The sequence below is a fragment of the Arabidopsis thaliana genome, chromosome 4 (genome assembly GCF_000001735.4).
Source record: "Arabidopsis thaliana chromosome 4, partial sequence".
In the NCBI taxonomy this organism is placed as follows: Eukaryota; Viridiplantae; Streptophyta; class Magnoliopsida; order Brassicales; family Brassicaceae; genus Arabidopsis; species Arabidopsis thaliana.
The window spans coordinates 14,314,649-14,331,682 of record NC_003075.7 but is presented as its reverse complement, the minus strand read 5'-3'; the positions used below and the strand labels follow the sequence as shown (position 1 = coordinate 14,331,682).

Below are 17,034 nucleotides of genomic sequence, written 5' to 3'. Positions count from 1 at the left end.
TTTCATTTAAATAATTATAAAGCCTTTTCAATTTATTTATTTTTGGGTTCAAAATATAATAATTATACTGCGTTTCTAAATTGGTGAATAATATTTGGAGAGGCCGGTGTGTGGGGCCAATGATAAATGGGCTTAAAACAAAAACTGTATTCACACGTTGGGCTTTTTGCACGTGAAAGTGACCGTATCATGTTTTCAGAGACACCGTTGGGCCCACATGTTGGGCCACATGTTACGTGCTCGCGCCCACATCTGATTACTACCTCTTTCAGCTTCATATAGATTAGACAACAATGCTTAATTTTATTTTTCTTTCTCATTCAACATAATTGATGTTTAAAATTTCAACCTTTACATTACAGAAATTTCAATAGTTTAAAAAATTCCTATATTAAAAATTTCCCCTTTTGGATTTTTTTTTTTATGGATAGCAACAAAGTTAAGAGGCGATTTTTTAAAACATTGCATTTATATTTACCAAAAACAAAAATGAAGGACAATGCAGTTTCTTGTTTAGGGTCGTTTTGATCTGTCTGATTTAAATGGCCAGCAATTTTGTGAAAATGGTATGACGTCACTCTATCGTAATTACTGAGGGTCAAACGAAGTCAACCATTGTTTATCCTTTCTTATCCAATTTTAATTTGTATCGAACCCACATATTTAGTATTTACGATGTAACATTAGTCGATTGTACAAATAAATGACCAATATAGTCATTTAGTGTGTCGTCTTGTTTTTTATTATTATTTTGCATTATTACTAGAAATATAAATGTAGTTTCACCATGATAATTTGAAAATAATAATAAGGTCTTTGAGAAAATAGATAAGTTAAATATTGTAATTTGTAAAACAAGAATAATTCTTGATTTTCTTCACCTAACGTAATTTTGTGTATTAAGAAATTATAACAATGGAGAAGACATGCGGTTGACCTATTCCGTCTTGGTGTTTATGAAAAATTGTCTTATATAGGACCCATATATAGTTAAGGCCTCTTATGTCAACCATAATAATCACTCAAGGAATATTACAATAGTTCAAAGTATAATCAAATTTATATGAAAATCTTATTCTTTCATTTTTATCTCTGGACTCTGGCCCTAAATAAAATTCTTCGAATGCTTCAGCTTTCTTTGAAGACCTTTCCCATATTCAAACCAACTCTACAATAAGATTAACATGTTTTTGCATCACTATATCTCTCGTATCTATTGTTTGAATTTTCTTCCTTTGCCTGATTGGCTGATTTATCTTACCTTTTGTCGATAGCCTTACACAAACGCCAATGTCTCTATGTTTTAGTCAATTTATATTAGAAAATCTACCGACACATTAACAAAATATTTACATATAGAGGAATAAAGTCAGTATGATTGCATATGAAAGTTAAATTATAGGCCCTGCATAAAGGAGTTAAATCATTGAGAGGAGCAATGCCAACTTGTATTAATAAATAATAATAATAATAATAACTGTTGACTTGATTAACTCATTTATTAGTTTTTAATGACACGATTACACATCAAGGACCCTTAACCAGTGTTGCCGTCAGGGAAAAAACGAGTGTCCACATTTTTCTTAAAAGAGAGTAACTATTTCTCATATTAATTAAAAATATATGGAAAAGAATTATACCAATAGAAATTTAGTTGTCTGAATGATTGTTTTTTTTTGTCAATTTGTCACCATCTTGATTAATACTCAGTAAGACGATTTTATTTTATTTATTAATATTGTGATTGCGGAAAGTAACATTTGTGTTTATCTCTTAGTTATTAAGTACTTGTTAAGATAGATTTGTGAATTGACTGTACTATTTGCTGTAGTTGACAATTCTTTTTGTTGTTACAGAATATGATTTTTTTCTTCCGCAGAAGTCAGTGACTCAGTGTATGTATGGACGAAAATACAGGAAACTTGTACGTCTTTGCTTCTTTCGATAAGAACATTAAAAGATATCACTGGTAGATTTGATCATATTCTCAAAATTATCAGAGAGTTAGAGACGACAATTTTCTTCCGTTATTTTTATACGTACTTATTGAATATCACCCCTAAGGTTTTAGAATATGATTAATTTCGAATGATATCATTTACTGGGCCAATGAGCTCATATCTTATTGGGCATTTTTGTTAACATATATAAATACAAGAATAGTGCATGGGCCTCGAGCAAAGTGTAATGTTAGGTTTTGACATTATAAGGAGCACCAAAAACATAGTAAAATTCTGTCGACGGATCCATCTCAATCCGTATATTAAACCCCACTAGGCCACTAATAGAAATTGTTTCACTAGATATCAGATCAGTATTGAGTAAAAACTCAAAGAAATTGAAAATTTCACTATTAGCCGATTGAGTTTAAAAGATGGATTACAAGAGATGCATCATGCTGCGTTTTTATGTACACACCATTCTTCATTGCATTTTTCAATAATAGGAATCTAGAGATCATTTGAGAATTGAGGCCGAAATAGCACTGTAGTTTCTGCCTTTTTCTTTATCTAGTTACATTAATTACAAACTTTTCACTAATTTTCCAACAAATTTATCCATCGATCGGTTCAACGTTTTTTCAGTATATATCAAGATCATTATACATTTAAGATTAATAGATTTTTCGACTCAAAATTGTGTGTATATAAAGAAGAAATTAGTATATGAAGTCGTTAAATAGAACAATGTGAATATTCATCATGTGGAAATTGAGCATTCTTTTTCTTCATAAATCTTGATAGTGGAGCGCAATATGCATATATATTAAGCACATACGTAAACCCATATCATTGAGTATGACTTAGAAACGTCGACTCTGATGGACAAAGTCAATCTCCCAATATCAAGCACTTTCTATAATGTAGCCCATACCATATGTATCTTAAAGAAAATCAAATGAATCCCATGATTACAATCTTTGAAATACCTTAAGAAAAAAAGTTAATCTTATTATATAAAGTACAATTTTGAAAGTTACTAACTCACGAGATCATGACACGTGGTTATTTGAACGATTTTAGATTTTGACATGTGTTTGATTTTTTTTTTTACTTTTTCCTAAAAGAAAATAGAAAACTAAAAAACAAAGATATTTATATATACTAATTAATATGTTTATATCTAAATATTTAACTTACAATTTTCTTATCTAAAATATAAAACTAACAAGAAGATGGAGTGTATATAATTAAATTATATAAAAAACTAACAATAAGATGGAGTGTATATCATTAAATTATATATTTTATTATGGTAAAATAGGTATTTAAATTGTATTGCAAAATCGAATTTGTAAGATTGAAATTTGGTTTAAAGAAATACTAAATTACATACTGAAAAAGTATGAGAGTTACGTTACTATTTAAAATTCAAATATCATTAATAAGATGGAGTGTATAGGGACTGCATAATCCGAGTTACTCATGTGTATAGTAAAACTAATCGCATAGTGAATGGATTAGCAAACTATGCGTTTTAATTACTGCTCGGTTTATATTTATTTGATGTTTGTCCAACAGTTGTAAGTCCGACATTGTCAGAGGATATAAACGGGATGTCGTTTCCACAGAGTGTTTGAATGTAGTTTTTATGTTATAAATAACAAAATAGTTTATTATGATGAAATAGATAGTTAAAATATAAGTAAAATTGAATGTGTATGATTAAAATTTTATGTAATATAAAAATTACTATATTAAATATTAGAAAAAGTGTGTAGATTACTATTTACTATATAAAGTTTAAATATTATTGATAAATATTTAAATAAATTTATATCATACATCCGCCTATTTAGGCGGCCTTATCTAGTATATATATATGAGGGCGTGTGTAGAGATTATACTCAGCCACCAAACGATCCAATATTATATATATGTGTGTGTGTTCTATATGTAGACAGCGCCGAAATTAATAACCGCATAAGAAAAACAAAACCGGCAGTTACCATTATGCGGTTTAATTTGATGACAGGTTAAAAAATTATATCGATCTAATTTGATGACAGGTTAAAAAATTATATCGATCTAATCATTTATAGCCATCGGATTGATTCGATATGGTAGGTTATGAGTTATAATGGAGCATGAGGTTCTTGTATGGATGTTAAATCAAGGAGGGTAAGTGGCTTCTTTGTCTAAAGATTCACACTGTCTCTTTGTTCTTTTTTTTTCTTCTTTTTTCGATTACGACACAAACCGATCTTTCACTAACGCTGTAAGTACGGTCGTCCACTGATTTAACATTTTAGGTTTAGTGTAATTCCATTCGATCCTCAACTAACTACATAGTTTTCAATTATAGTCATAATTATTATGCTTGATGAAAAGCAGAAAAAAATGAAAAAACATTAAGTATAACATCAGTACTAAAAATAAATAAAATTATAGTATGTATTTGTCGCTCACACAAGTCTATAAACAAACATTCAAAACCAACATTTTAAGTTACTTAAGCTGTCTCTCGCTAGTATAATTAAACCCTAGAGTTACTTATGATGTCTCTTGTTAATACAGTAAACCCAACGTGGCCATATATAATAATAACAATAATTAAAACCGCCACATGTGATGCAACATCCATATAGATAAGTAAATACTTTGGGTAACTCCAACTAATCTTTAGATTTTATAGCCTTCATATGATTTCTATAGTGATAGACACATTTTTACTAAAGATTCGTATCCTTAGATAGCTTTGTAAGTAACTAATGGCACGATTAGATGGTGAGTTAAGGTGGAATATAAGTTGAGATGTCCCAAAAACGACAAAAACCTTGCCCAAAAAAAGAGAGAGACAAAGGAAAAGTTAAAGAAAGGCACCTTATGATTAAGACACTCGAACTTACACTAAAACACAAATCTAAAAAGCTTTAGATAAGATCCAAAGATGGATCCACCTTAGAGGCAGGCTTTAACCAAATTACTATGCATATGATATTTTATAATACTGCAACTTACAGGTCTTTTTTGTATGTCTTCTTGCTATGTATATACTTATCGTTGTTACAAATGAATGACTTAATCAATACAGCCAAACAATATATAAATCACTGGTAGAATATAAATGACAATATTTCATATACTTCTTCTCATGTTATATTGTTATAGCATCAGATATATTGGTTTAATAAATATGGGTTAAAATATGAGTTGAAACGTTTAAATGTAGATTGAGTCATCCACTTAAAAAATATACTTGGAGATAGATTAGATGGGCATAAATACTATCAAAGTTAAATCTGATTTGATCATTTAAACTTTTATTAATTTAAGACTATGATCCAAGTATCAAAGTTTTACTAATAGGTCAAATTGTAATGTACTGTAGCATATATGCTCGATTTTGGGAAAACATTGTCTGATAAAAATGAAAAGTGGAGTGTGGAGACCACAATTCTTTTTGGGAACACTGCTCAATATTGCTACTGCGGCTAAGTGGCAAAGAGCTACCCCTACTGTTTCTTTCCTCTTTTCATGCTTCTGGTGGACCCAAAAAATGAGAGCCTATGGGCCCAAAACTTTTTCGAGATTCTCTTCTCTGTTCTCACCCCCAAGCCTAAATATCATCTTCCATCGCAATTATTGGCGACTTACTAATAATCTCCATTCGTTAGCTAAACTACTAGTGAATTTATACAAGTTTGTGAAGTTTAAACTCCAATACGTTTGATTTATTATAGAATATGTTATGCTATCATGCACATGATTAAATGGTTCACCGTTATTAGATTATCATTATCATCACTCAATTTCATGAGTAAAGATTGGTTTCACGAGCTAACTTATGAGTTATATCAAATCGTCTAGTGAATCTAAAACATATAATGTTAAGCCAAACTAAACAGAATTAGTGACTCATTACAACATCTCTATACATATATCAAAAAGGAATTGCATACAAAAGCGTATTTTAGATACTAAATCGTTTTGCATGATAGCATAACATGCACACCTTCATGAGATAGCAAATTGTTTTTTTCAAATACAAAAGTAAAAAGTAAAACAAAACGTGGAATACGAGAGTCGAGACAAGGGCATAATAGGAAAGGTTTCAGGACGCTTTCTGTGACCTGTCGGGGAGTAGATGTCTACACAAAACGTAACGTGTATATACAATACATTCATGTGTACCATTTTCTTAAATCAACATTTTGTGTTTAAACCCGCCAAAAGAGGAAAGTACTTACTTCTAATTACGGTTTATATGAATATAAAATTACGTATACTACTTCCGTCCACTTTTGGAAAATAATACGATTCCAAGAAAAAAGAAGATTAAAGGTAAAAAAATAAAAAAAAATAAAGCTCTCTCACACACCTTTTTATCATTTCTCATTTTCACTCACAATTTGATCTCATCTTTAAATTTTTTTGTTTCCCATTTCTCTCAGAAAGTGTTCTGTTCTTTTTTTCTTTTGTAATCACTAAATGCTTCAAAAGTTTGTCCACAATTATATTTGAAAAAAATGTCTGTATCTGTAGCAGCAGAGCATGATTACATAGGTTTGTCAGAGTTTCCAACCATGGAAGCAACAACAATGTCTGACAAAACCAAAACCAGAGACAATAACAACGGTCTCAATTTCAAGGCTACCGAGTTAAGACTCGGTTTACCCGGTTCTGAGTCGCCGGAGCGAGTCGACTCAAGATTCTTGGCTCTCAACAAGAGTAGCTGTCCCGTGTCAGGTGCCAAAAGGGTGTTCTCCGACGCTATTAACGACTCTAACAAATGGGTCTTCTCTCCTGGATCCACTACTGCTACTGGTGATGTCGGCTCGGGTTCTGGTCCCCGTACCTCCGTCGTTAAAGATGGAAAGTCGACAACTTTCACTAAACCGGCTGTTCCGGTTAAGGAGAAGAAGAGCTCTGCTACAGCTCCAGCTTCAAAGTAAGCTTTTTTTGCTCTGTTTTAGATTTTTCTCAGCTTTTTTGCTCTGTTTTATGATTTCTGTGAAGAGGGATTCTTGATGTTTTTTTTTTTTGATTGAGCAGAGCACAAGTGGTGGGATGGCCACCAATAAGATCATTCAGGAAGAACTCAATGGCTTCTTCTCAATCTCAGAAACCTGGTAATAACTCAGAGACTGAAGAAGCAGAAGCTAAGTCTGGACCAGAACAACCTTGCTTGTATGTCAAAGTGAGTATGGAAGGTGCTCCTTACTTGAGGAAAATCGATCTCAAGACTTACAAAAGCTACCTTGAGCTCTCTTCTGCTCTTGAGAAGATGTTCAGTTGCTTCACCATTGGTAACGTTTTCTAGTCTCTCCTTCTTTGAGATCAATACCAGTGATTGAGTTAACTGTTTTCTTTTGGTTCCTTTTTTCAGGTCAGTTTGGTTCTCATGGAGGGTGTGGCAGAGATGGGTTAAACGAGAGTCGCTTGACTGATCTCTTGCGTGGTTCTGAGTATGTTGTAACCTATGAAGATAAAGACAGTGACTGGATGCTGGTCGGAGATGTCCCTTGGGAGTAAGTCTTTGATTTTTAAAAGATCAATCTCAACAATGTAAATTAACATCAAGTATTAGATCATATCTAATGATCTTAGCACAGTTTTAGCTTAACAGAAGAATATAGATCAGTGAAGCTCTCTTACTGTTTTTTCCTCTGCAGAATGTTTATATGCTCCTGCAAGAAGCTGAGAATCATGAAGAGCTCTGAGGCTATCGGCTTAGGTTAGTATTTCTTTACTAAACCCTAGTTTAATGTTCCACACCCATGTGCTCGATTTTAAGATGTATTAGAAAGGTGGTCCATTTTGAACTAAGACACCCTTCTAATACTTTCATGGTTCTTAAGCTTCTCGCTGGATTCTATAAACATTCTGAAGCTAAAGAAATATATTACTGGAGAAACTAAAACGATGCAATTTAGTCCTTTCCAAGCCTCTTAAACACTAGGAACTTACTGCACACTACTGTACAAATGAAGAATACACAATGATTCATACACAAATCTTGCTTTTTCTTTTTTTGCAGCTCCAAGGGTGATGGAGAAGTGCAGAAGCAGGAACTAGGAAAAGCCCTTTTATGTGATAATATATGATTTGAAAAAATATGTTTTTAAGAAATTGAATAGCCATTTTGTTTTGAAGTATTCTTGTGTGTTTGTGTGCTAGGAGTGATGTTTGATCTTTCTTAAACCAGCCTCTACTAAGCTCTAATAAGGCCTCTTCCTCTTACTTCTTTCTCTAATCAATCTAATGAAACATATGGGTTTGTGTATGTGTGTTTGCCAAGGAAGACTTCATAATTCATATGTATAAAAGTTTTGGTAGTGTGTAAACCGGATGTGGTTTTCATTGTTATATATGTTTTGGATGCAAACTTTACTATAGAAAATAGTTTTTCTAGTTCATGAGTTTCCATGAAATGAAGTTATAATGATCCTTTGATAGAGCTTATATCATTCAAACAAAAGACTTCAAAAACAAGGGTTTATTACTAGACATGTACAACGGGTTTACAAGACGCACAACACTTACTAGCGTTTTCACATCTTCATACTAAACATATATATCTATACTACTAAAGAACCTAATCCTCAGATTCCTTTCTTTATGACTTCTATGTACAAAACGAAAGTGAAGACACCCACAAAGGCTTACCGGGATGACAGAGTACCTCCGATATACTTCCTTATGTCTCAGTTTTTCTGAAAACTCCAGCTTCTCTTGCTGAGGTTGCTCACTATCCAGCCAAAGTCGAGTAGATTTTGCCCGTATTGTATCTTCACAAGGTAACTTCTGTAGGGTATTAGTATGCTCTTGAGACCTGAAAGCATTCGAGATAGATGGTTTCAAGATACATCAGTACATCACCAAATGGAAACGGCCATTATCAAATATTACTACCTGAATAATAAGGTAAATTATGAAATAATCCCACATTGATATAAAAGCATAAGGAGATTGTAGTTACCTGTAATGCACATTGTTTTGTAAAAGTGAGCAACTTGAGCATCTCCCCTAGTAACTACACGCTTGTTTGATTCCAAACACTCAAGAAACGCCATGTCAGCTTTAAGCAACTCTGCCTGGTCATGAGTATCATAACCAATATCATGGCAATAACAGCAATGATCTAACCAATCAATAGGTCTCTGATCCCAAACCATCGAACCTCCATCTTTCCCACTAGACCAGTTAGGTCCACAATAATGTCCATATCTCGGGAAAAGCTGTGACAGAAACGCCCTCGTCCCTGTATGCCACGGAACCTTAGACACATAAGGTCTAAACCGATAAACAGTATTCACACCATTTGATCTTGATGACCTCCGAGAAAGAGCATGCCTTTTTAACCCTCTGTTGATAGTAGTGGGTTTCTGCTTACCATCAGAGGCATTTGCAGACCAAGGAAGAACTGAACTGAAGGAGGACCAAGTCCATATCTTTATATCAAATAAGCCTTTCTCTTTCTCTGGCTGTTTGAGAAGAAAGGTTGTTGCTTTCTCTTGCTCTGGCTGTTCCAATAGAGAAGTTGTTGTTGGTGTCACGGAATCAATCATAGCTACATCTTTCTTTGTGCTGATGCTACCAAACCAAGATATACTTGGCAACCCAAAATTCATCTGTAAACAACAAAACAGTGCATGCAATGACTTCAGCAATCAAGTGTGATCCAGACAAAAAGGGAAGATTTTTATCTTTTCAAATTGGGAAAATTTCGAAATTGCGAAAGATCAATACTCAAAACCCTAGAATTGACTAGTAAAGAAGAGTAAATCGGATCTCGAAAATAACAGAGAAGGATAATTCGAATGAGCTTTTGCATTGAGAGATTGGAATGTTCACGAACCTGAGCTTGAGAGACGCTACGAGAAGAGACAGACACACGTTTTCGTTTTTTTTTTCCTTAGCAAATGACAACCTCGGAATATCGTTCGTTACTTTATGTCTTTATCTATCCCTAAATTTTATTGGGCTCAAAATGGGCCGACCGACCTTTTTTAGCCCACAAATTATAAAAGGAAAAAAACATTATTGTAGTGTATGTAGTAATTCGGTCGGTTTGATTTTTATATTTAGATATAATATCCAAAAGGAAACAAAAAATTATTTTATTTAGTTTCACTTCTTCAGGGAAATTCATTTGAAACTTCTATTTAAAATAAGGTTTAAAATTTCATTATAACCAATCTTTCTCCGAATTTAGTGTATAATGTCACATTGTCACTAAATGCACATTTATATAATGCAAATCTCATATTTTCATGAACAAAAAATTACAGGTTTTGATTAAAAACTAATCAAAATGTGAATACTGAAGATTTTGTCTACAAAACAAAAAGGAAGACTTTTACTTTAAACTCCATGACACAAAACAGAGCTCCCTTATTTGAAAACTTTACTTCGTCTGTCTCATCAGTTATCTTCTCCAAGAGTAAACTTCACAAACCTTCTGACTTTGATGTTTTCCCCAAGAGTAGCCACTGTTTGCTTCACCAGATCCTTCACCAGAACACTGTCGTCTTTGATGTAAGGCTGCTCAAGCAATGCCCATTCTCCAAGCCTCTTTGAGATTCTTCCTTCCACAATCTTCTCCCTTATGTTCTCTGGTTTCGACAAAAGATCCTCTCTTTGCATCTCAATCTCTTTTTCTTTCTGCTTTATCTCCTCTGGAATGTCCTCTATTGAAACATATTGCACCTGCACGTAGACATTTCAGGTCAGAGACCAACAACCAATTTATGCCATTGTTTCAGCTGAGGACATTTTCTTACCTGTGGATTAGCCACTGCTTGCATTGCAAGATCATCAACCAATTCCTTGAATTTTTCGCTTCTTCCGACAAAGTCAGTCTCACAGTTCACTTCTATCAGAACTCCAATCCGAGAATCGTGGATGTACGAACCGATTCTCCCTTCTGATGCAAGCCGGCTTGATTTTTTATCAGCTGATGAGAGACCCTTCTTTCTGAGGAATTCTTGTGCTTTCTCAAGATCTCCTCCTGTCGCCGCCAATGCCTTCTTGCAATCCATCATTCCAGCTCCTGTCTCTTCACGCAGTTGCTTTACAAGAGCAGCTGAAACCACTGTAGTTGGTGGGCTGCAGTGCCGTATTGCAAAAAGTTTGAATCTTTCTATAGCCAACATTATAAGAATTCATGTCAAGAAGAGCAAAGACTATAAAAAATTTCTCACCTTGCAACAGCTTCCTTGGCCTCTTCAGCTTTTGGCTCTTCTTTAGCTTTCGGTTTAGCTGCAGTTTGGGCAGCAACCTCAGCAGCAAAGTCCTGGCTTTTCTTCTCAAGGCCTTCTCCGAGAGTGTACCTCACAAATCTCTTCACTTTGATGTTTTCTCCAATGGTTGCAATCCTCTGCTTTACAAGATCCTTAACTATCACCTTATCGTCTTTAATGTATGGTTGCTCAAGCAATGCAAGTGAATCTAGCCTTTTCTTTATCCGACCGTCCACTATCTTCTCCCTTATTTGTTCCGGTTTCGACAAAAGATCTTCCTTTTGCATCTCTATCTCTTTTTCTTTCTTCACAATTTCTTCTGAAACATCTTCTGTTACAAGATACTCTACTTGAGGACACGCAGCCACCTACATGTCAGGTCAAATTATATTCTCAGTTATAGCAAAACGAAGAAAATGTTTCAGCTAGAAACTTGGAGTTACCTGCATCGCCAGATCATCAACAAGTTCCTTGAAAATGTCGCCACGTGAGACAAAATCAGTCTCACAATTAACCTCCAAGAGGACACCGATTCTGCTGTCGTGGATATAAGCACCAATTCTTCCCTCGGATGTGGCTCTGCTTGCTTTCTTATCTGCGCTCGCTAGTCCCTTCTTGCGGAGGTACTCTTGAGCTTTGACCATATCGCCCTCACTCTCTGAAAGAGCATTCTTGCAGTCCATCATTCCTGCCCCTGTTTCTTCTCTCAGCTGCTTCACTAGAGCTGGTGAAATGCCTGTTACATTTTTGTGTTAGGAGATGGAATCTCACATAAACCATTAGGTCATGAGTCAGGAAGTAAAACAGGTAAAGGATGGACAAAAGAAGGACCTTTGATGCTTTCAGCAGTAGCGGTGTTGCCACTTTCCTCAGAAGAAGCTTCTGTGACTACAGGTGCAGGAGTCTTGACTTCATCAACAGGTGTTTCGGCAACCACTTGCTCCTTCTCAACCTCTTCACTTGCTAAAGCTTCTGGAGATGAAACTTCATCAGTGGCTGAGTTTGGAGGAATAGAGTTCTCAACAATTTCCTCTTCACCTGGTCACCGGTAGAAGAAAAGGGTCAATGCTAGTAATCATTACACAATGAACTAAAATGTCTTTATCTTTGTGGTCTTATATGTTTCTTATCACCTTTTGCTCCATCAAACAAAACTTCATGAATTTGATTATTCTGGATTTTTTTAGAACACGTAGTTCATGTGACTATTTATGTGGTTAAGGTCTCTACTATAATTTGGAGTATCCCCAACGCTTTAGCTGTATATGTTACCTTGGATAGAGTTCTAAGATACAAACATTGTATAATCTTTTTAAATGATTCTGATAAACTGATACTGATCATAATAAACCAATATGAGAAGTAGCACACAAAAAAAATTACAATCTAGTGATTTTTAGTCAACTTACTTTTGGTTTCTGGAATTGGAGGAACCACCTCTTCAGCTTCAGCTGCTGCAGCAAGTGTTTCCGTTTGCTCTTCTTTTTCCGGCGAATCATCTTCAGCTTTGGTAGCTATCACTTCTTCTTCTACTACCTTGGGAGTTTCTGACGAGGGAACCTCTTCACTTGTTACTTCAGCTGGGACACATACCGATTCCTCGACTTCAGCTGAGGTGACAGAGGCTTCAGCTTCAGGCTCTACTGGTGTCTCAACAGGTGGCTTCTCTGCCTCTTCCTCCCTCTTGTCAAGAAACGCAGCAATCTCTTCGTTCTTACGGAAAGCAAGCATAAACGGATTTGTGGCTGTATGCACAACTCCCTGAGTGGTTGTTTCATCAAACTTACCATCATCTTCCTCTTTCATTGTTAAAGTAACACGTCCCCTTGCTATCCTCAACACACGAACCTTCACCTCTTGTCCAGCTTGCAACGAAGAGCCACCCATCATCATGCTTCCAATACCATCATCTGCTTCCTCAGCCGTCGGTAAAAACCCTTCTTCGCCTTCTCCTATAGTTATAAACGCTCCTGACCTCGTTAAATTCTTGACCACTCCATCCAACATCTGCCCTTTGGCAAACTTTGAGTTAAACCCTTCTCCCTTCCTCTGTCCTCCTCCTTTAGAACCATCCCTTTTCCCTCCTGATCTCGGCTTATCACTACCACCAGACTGACGCTTAGGAGGATCATCATTCTCACGCATAGTTAAAGAAATACGTTTTGACTCAATGTCAGCTTCCACTAGCCTTACCTTCACCTCTTGTCCAATAGTGACAACACTCGAAACATCCTTAACAAAGTTGTCACTCAATTGAGAAACATGGACTAATCCATCAGTAAAAGCACCAAAATCAACAAAAGCTCCAAAAGGCTGAATAGCTCGTACTTTCCCAGTGAAAGTAGCTCCAGGAACCAGCTCCTCGTTCTTAACCGCAGGCATCTCACTCTTCCTTCCAGGTCTTGCTGTTCCCCTTGACTGAGATGTTGGAGCAGGAGCATCTGACTTCTCACTAGCCACGGTTTCTTTATCCTCCGCAACAACAGGAGTAGAATCTTGTTCCTCTACAGCCGCCACAACATCAGTCCCAGTAGCTCTACGATGAGGATGCAACACAAACTGCCTTCCATGTGTAGGAAACAATCTAAGTGAAGTCGACAAAGGTAACACAAGTCTCTGCGTTGATGATAGAATCTGTTTCCCAGCTTTACGCGAAAAGCTACATTTGATGGAACAATCACTCTTCTTTACAGTAAAAGAAGCTCCAGGAATGAGCCAGGCATTGCTAATAGAAGAAGGTGTAATCGTAGCCATAGCTAAGAACTGTCACCTACACATAGAAAACCATTACACACTGTCAAAATTACAAGCTTTCCTCAGACAACAACACAGACTAATCTGAAAGCATATGAAGAAAAGGACCACTCTTTTTCTCAATTTCGAATTGAAATTTCATTGTAGTCTAACTAGAAAAACTCAAAAATTTCCATTAAGAAAGCTAGTAAATTTCGAACCATCTTATCACGGAAACATAAGAAGAGTAACTAAGAAACCCATTTGAGCAAAGCTAAGAAAAGGAGCTACCTTTAAGCTCGCCTATGCTCTGAGAAATTGCTCCCAGAAAGAGTAAAGCGAGAAAAGTCGCTAAGTTTCGGTGAAATGTTCGCGTTTGACAAATAAGCACGAAGCGAAAACGAGGAGAGTGGTGAGAGGCTTCAAATCCTTATCTCATTTTGTCTCTCCCCTGTGCTATTTTTATTTCGTTTTCCCTCTCTTGGTGGATAGAGGAGATAAGAGTCTTCAAAGATTACTACAGGTGATTGTCTTTTTCTCTCTCTCCTGCGCCATCAAGACTCGAGCTTCAATATGGGCTTACGGGCTTCATACTAAGGCCCATCAATAGCCTATATCGATGTGAAACTCCCCCCCAGACATTACATAGTAGCAATGCCTCCTTTTCATGCTGGTCAATTTCTTAATAAATCAATAAGAGGCGTCGAACAAGACTTATTCAACATTTTATTACTAAGAGTCTAAAAGACTTTAGTTTTTGACCCTCCAAGTCATACAGATAAAGCCTATTTAGATCTTTTTCATATTATAATCATATGGTTTTGACCAAAAAAAGAAAAACTTATGGTAAGATCATTCATGAGAGGAAAAAAGAATTGCAAAACGATGAAATTTTTTGTACTAGTGCTTCTTCTGGTGCTGCAATTCTTCTCCAACAAAGCACTTTCTCAGAGTGAAGAAGGAGAGTTTGGTTTTAATGGTTACTTGTACGACAACTCTGGAATTGCAATTACTAACTCCAAAGGCTTGATGAAGCTCACAAATTCGTCTGAATTCTCATATGGTCACGTTTTCTACAACTCTCCAGTTAGATTCAAGAACTCACCAAACGGTACCGTTTCGTCTTTCTCCACTACCTTTGTTTTCGCTATAGTCTCTAATGTTAATGCACTTGATGGCCATGGACTTGCATTTGTCATCTCTCCCACCAAAGGCTTGCCCTATAGTTCATCCTCACAATATCTAGGGCTCTTTAATTTGACAAACAATGGAGATCCCTCTAATCATATTGTAGCAGTTGAGTTTGATACATTTCAAAATCAAGAATTTGATGACATGGATAATAACCATGTTGGTATTGACATCAATAGCTTGAGCTCAGAGAAAGCTTCTACAGCAGGTTATTACGAAGACGATGATGGTACTTTCAAAAACATCCGCCTCATAAATCAAAAACCTATACAAGCCTGGATTGAATATGATTCCTCAAGGAGACAACTTAACGTCACAATCCATCCTATTCATCTCCCTAAGCCAAAGATTCCATTGCTTTCTCTAACCAAAGATTTATCTCCATATCTTTTCGACTCTATGTATGTTGGCTTCACTTCAGCCACAGGCCGTCTTCGTTCATCTCACTATATTCTTGGTTGGACCTTCAAGCTCAATGGGACAGCTTCAAATATAGATATTTCTCGTCTTCCAAAACTTCCTAGAGACTCTCGGAGTACAAGTGTGAAAAAGATCTTGGCTATTAGTTTGAGTTTAACCAGCCTCGCCATCCTCGTCTTCTTGACCATAAGCTATATGCTTTTCTTGAAAAGGAAGAAGTTAATGGAAGTTCTTGAAGACTGGGAGGTTCAGTTTGGTCCACATAGGTTTGCTTACAAGGATCTTTACATTGCCACAAAGGGTTTCAGGAACAGCGAGCTTCTTGGTAAAGGAGGGTTTGGAAAAGTATATAAAGGTACATTATCGACGTCTAACATGGACATCGCGGTGAAGAAAGTTTCTCATGATTCAAGACAAGGAATGAGAGAGTTTGTGGCAGAGATCGCGACCATTGGGCGTCTCAGACATCCTAATCTAGTTCGGCTTCTTGGCTACTGTAGGCGCAAAGGAGAACTCTATTTGGTTTACGACTGTATGCCAAAAGGCAGTCTTGATAAGTTTCTCTACCACCAACCAGAACAGAGTCTTGATTGGTCACAAAGATTCAAGATCATCAAAGATGTTGCTTCTGGTCTCTGCTATTTACACCACCAGTGGGTTCAAGTCATTATTCACAGAGACATTAAGCCAGCAAACGTTCTTCTTGATGATTCTATGAACGGAAAGCTCGGTGATTTTGGTCTCGCAAAGCTCTGTGAACACGGGTTTGATCCTCAAACCTCTAACGTGGCTGGTACGTTTGGATACATCTCACCAGAGCTTTCAAGAACAGGGAAGGCAAGCACAAGTTCTGATGTATTCGCGTTTGGAATACTAATGTTAGAGATTACTTGCGGGCGAAGACCCGTCTTGCCACGAGCATCTTCGCCGAGCGAGATGGTTCTTACGGATTGGGTGCTAGATTGTTGGGAAGATGACATATTGCAAGTGGTTGATGAGAGGGTAAAGCAGGATGATAAGTACCTTGAGGAGCAAGTAGCACTGGTTCTGAAGCTCGGCTTGTTCTGTTCGCATCCGGTTGCAGCCGTCAGACCAAGCATGTCGAGCGTCATCCAGTTCTTGGACGGTGTGGCTCAGCTACCAAACAACTTGTTTGACATTGTGAAAGCTAGGGAGAACGTTGGAGCCATTGAAGGCTTCGGTGAAGCAGCTGAGTCCCTTGCAGAGCCCTGTTCGGTGGCTACATTGACGTTTACAGAACCATTTGTCTCGCATGGGCGCTAAGCGACACTTAGTAACTTTTGAATTATCTCCTCTCTTCACATTATGAAGTAAGTTTCGATTTGTTAAAACTTAAAAGAACCTGTGTAATTACTATTTAGCCGATGTTTGCACAATAGATTACCGAAATTAAATATAGACAACTATTTTTATGAAACAATTTTTCAAGCGCTCCACAAATTTGTGTGAAGCATCCAGGATAGAGAGAGTTTGAAGAGTTGGTT

At 36.3% G+C, this 17,034-nt stretch overlaps 4 protein-coding genes across 7 annotated transcripts; 2 read left to right on the top strand and 2 right to left on the bottom strand.

The window, feature by feature from the left end:
- Window positions 1-6,321: 6,321 nt before the first annotated feature.
- Window positions 6,322-8,387, top strand: PAP2 (phytochrome-associated protein 2). Its single transcript, NM_119052.4, has 5 exons — window positions 6,322-6,891; window positions 6,996-7,249; window positions 7,330-7,471; window positions 7,616-7,677; window positions 7,981-8,387. Exons 1-5 carry the CDS (start codon window positions 6,470-6,472, stop codon window positions 8,016-8,018), a joined length of 918 nt encoding a protein of 305 aa, NP_194637.1. The 5' UTR covers window positions 6,322-6,469; the 3' UTR covers window positions 8,019-8,387.
- Window positions 8,347-9,876, bottom strand: AT4G29070 (Phospholipase A2 family protein). Of its 2 annotated transcripts, NM_119051.3 has the most exons (3): window positions 9,802-9,876; window positions 8,923-9,574; window positions 8,347-8,775 (listed from the first exon to the last, which is right to left on the bottom strand). In NM_119051.3, the coding sequence occupies exons 2-3, from the start codon at window positions 9,572-9,574 to the stop codon at window positions 8,648-8,650; spliced, it is 780 nt and encodes a 259-aa protein (NP_567821.1). In that variant the 5' UTR covers window positions 9,802-9,876; the 3' UTR covers window positions 8,347-8,647. The 2 variants fall into 2 exon arrangements, with proteins under 2 accessions (NP_567821.1, NP_001031744.1); NM_001036667.3 differs by having other exon boundaries at window positions 8,376-8,775; window positions 8,923-9,825.
- A 231-nt stretch (window positions 9,877-10,107) lies between these two features.
- Window positions 10,108-14,457, bottom strand: emb2726 (elongation factor Ts family protein). 2 transcript variants are annotated; one of them, NM_119050.3, is made up of 7 exons: window positions 14,210-14,457; window positions 12,595-13,955; window positions 12,017-12,223; window positions 11,629-11,921; window positions 11,147-11,553; window positions 10,727-11,051; window positions 10,108-10,652 (listed from the first exon to the last, which is right to left on the bottom strand). In NM_119050.3, exons 2-7 carry the CDS (start codon window positions 13,937-13,939, stop codon window positions 10,368-10,370), a joined length of 2,862 nt encoding a protein of 953 aa, NP_567820.1. In that variant the 5' UTR covers window positions 13,940-13,955; window positions 14,210-14,457; the 3' UTR covers window positions 10,108-10,367. The 2 variants fall into 2 exon arrangements, with proteins under 2 accessions (NP_567820.1, NP_001031743.1); NM_001036666.1 differs by lacking the exons at window positions 10,727-11,051; window positions 11,147-11,553 and having other exon boundaries at window positions 10,116-10,652; window positions 14,210-14,427.
- Window positions 14,458-14,660: 203 nt separating this feature from the next.
- AT4G29050 (Concanavalin A-like lectin protein kinase family protein) lies at window positions 14,661-17,026 on the top strand (the record flags this gene model as incomplete). 2 transcript variants are annotated; one of them, NM_001341957.1, is made up of 1 exon in its annotated part: window positions 14,661-17,026. In NM_001341957.1, the coding sequence occupies one exon, from the start codon at window positions 14,762-14,764 to the stop codon at window positions 16,811-16,813; it is 2,052 nt and encodes a 683-aa protein (NP_001328105.1). In that variant the 3' UTR covers window positions 16,814-17,026. The 2 variants fall into 2 exon arrangements, with proteins under 2 accessions (NP_001328105.1, NP_194634.1); NM_119049.3 differs by having other exon boundaries at window positions 14,804-16,934.
- Between the last annotated feature and the right edge of the window lie 8 nt (window positions 17,027-17,034).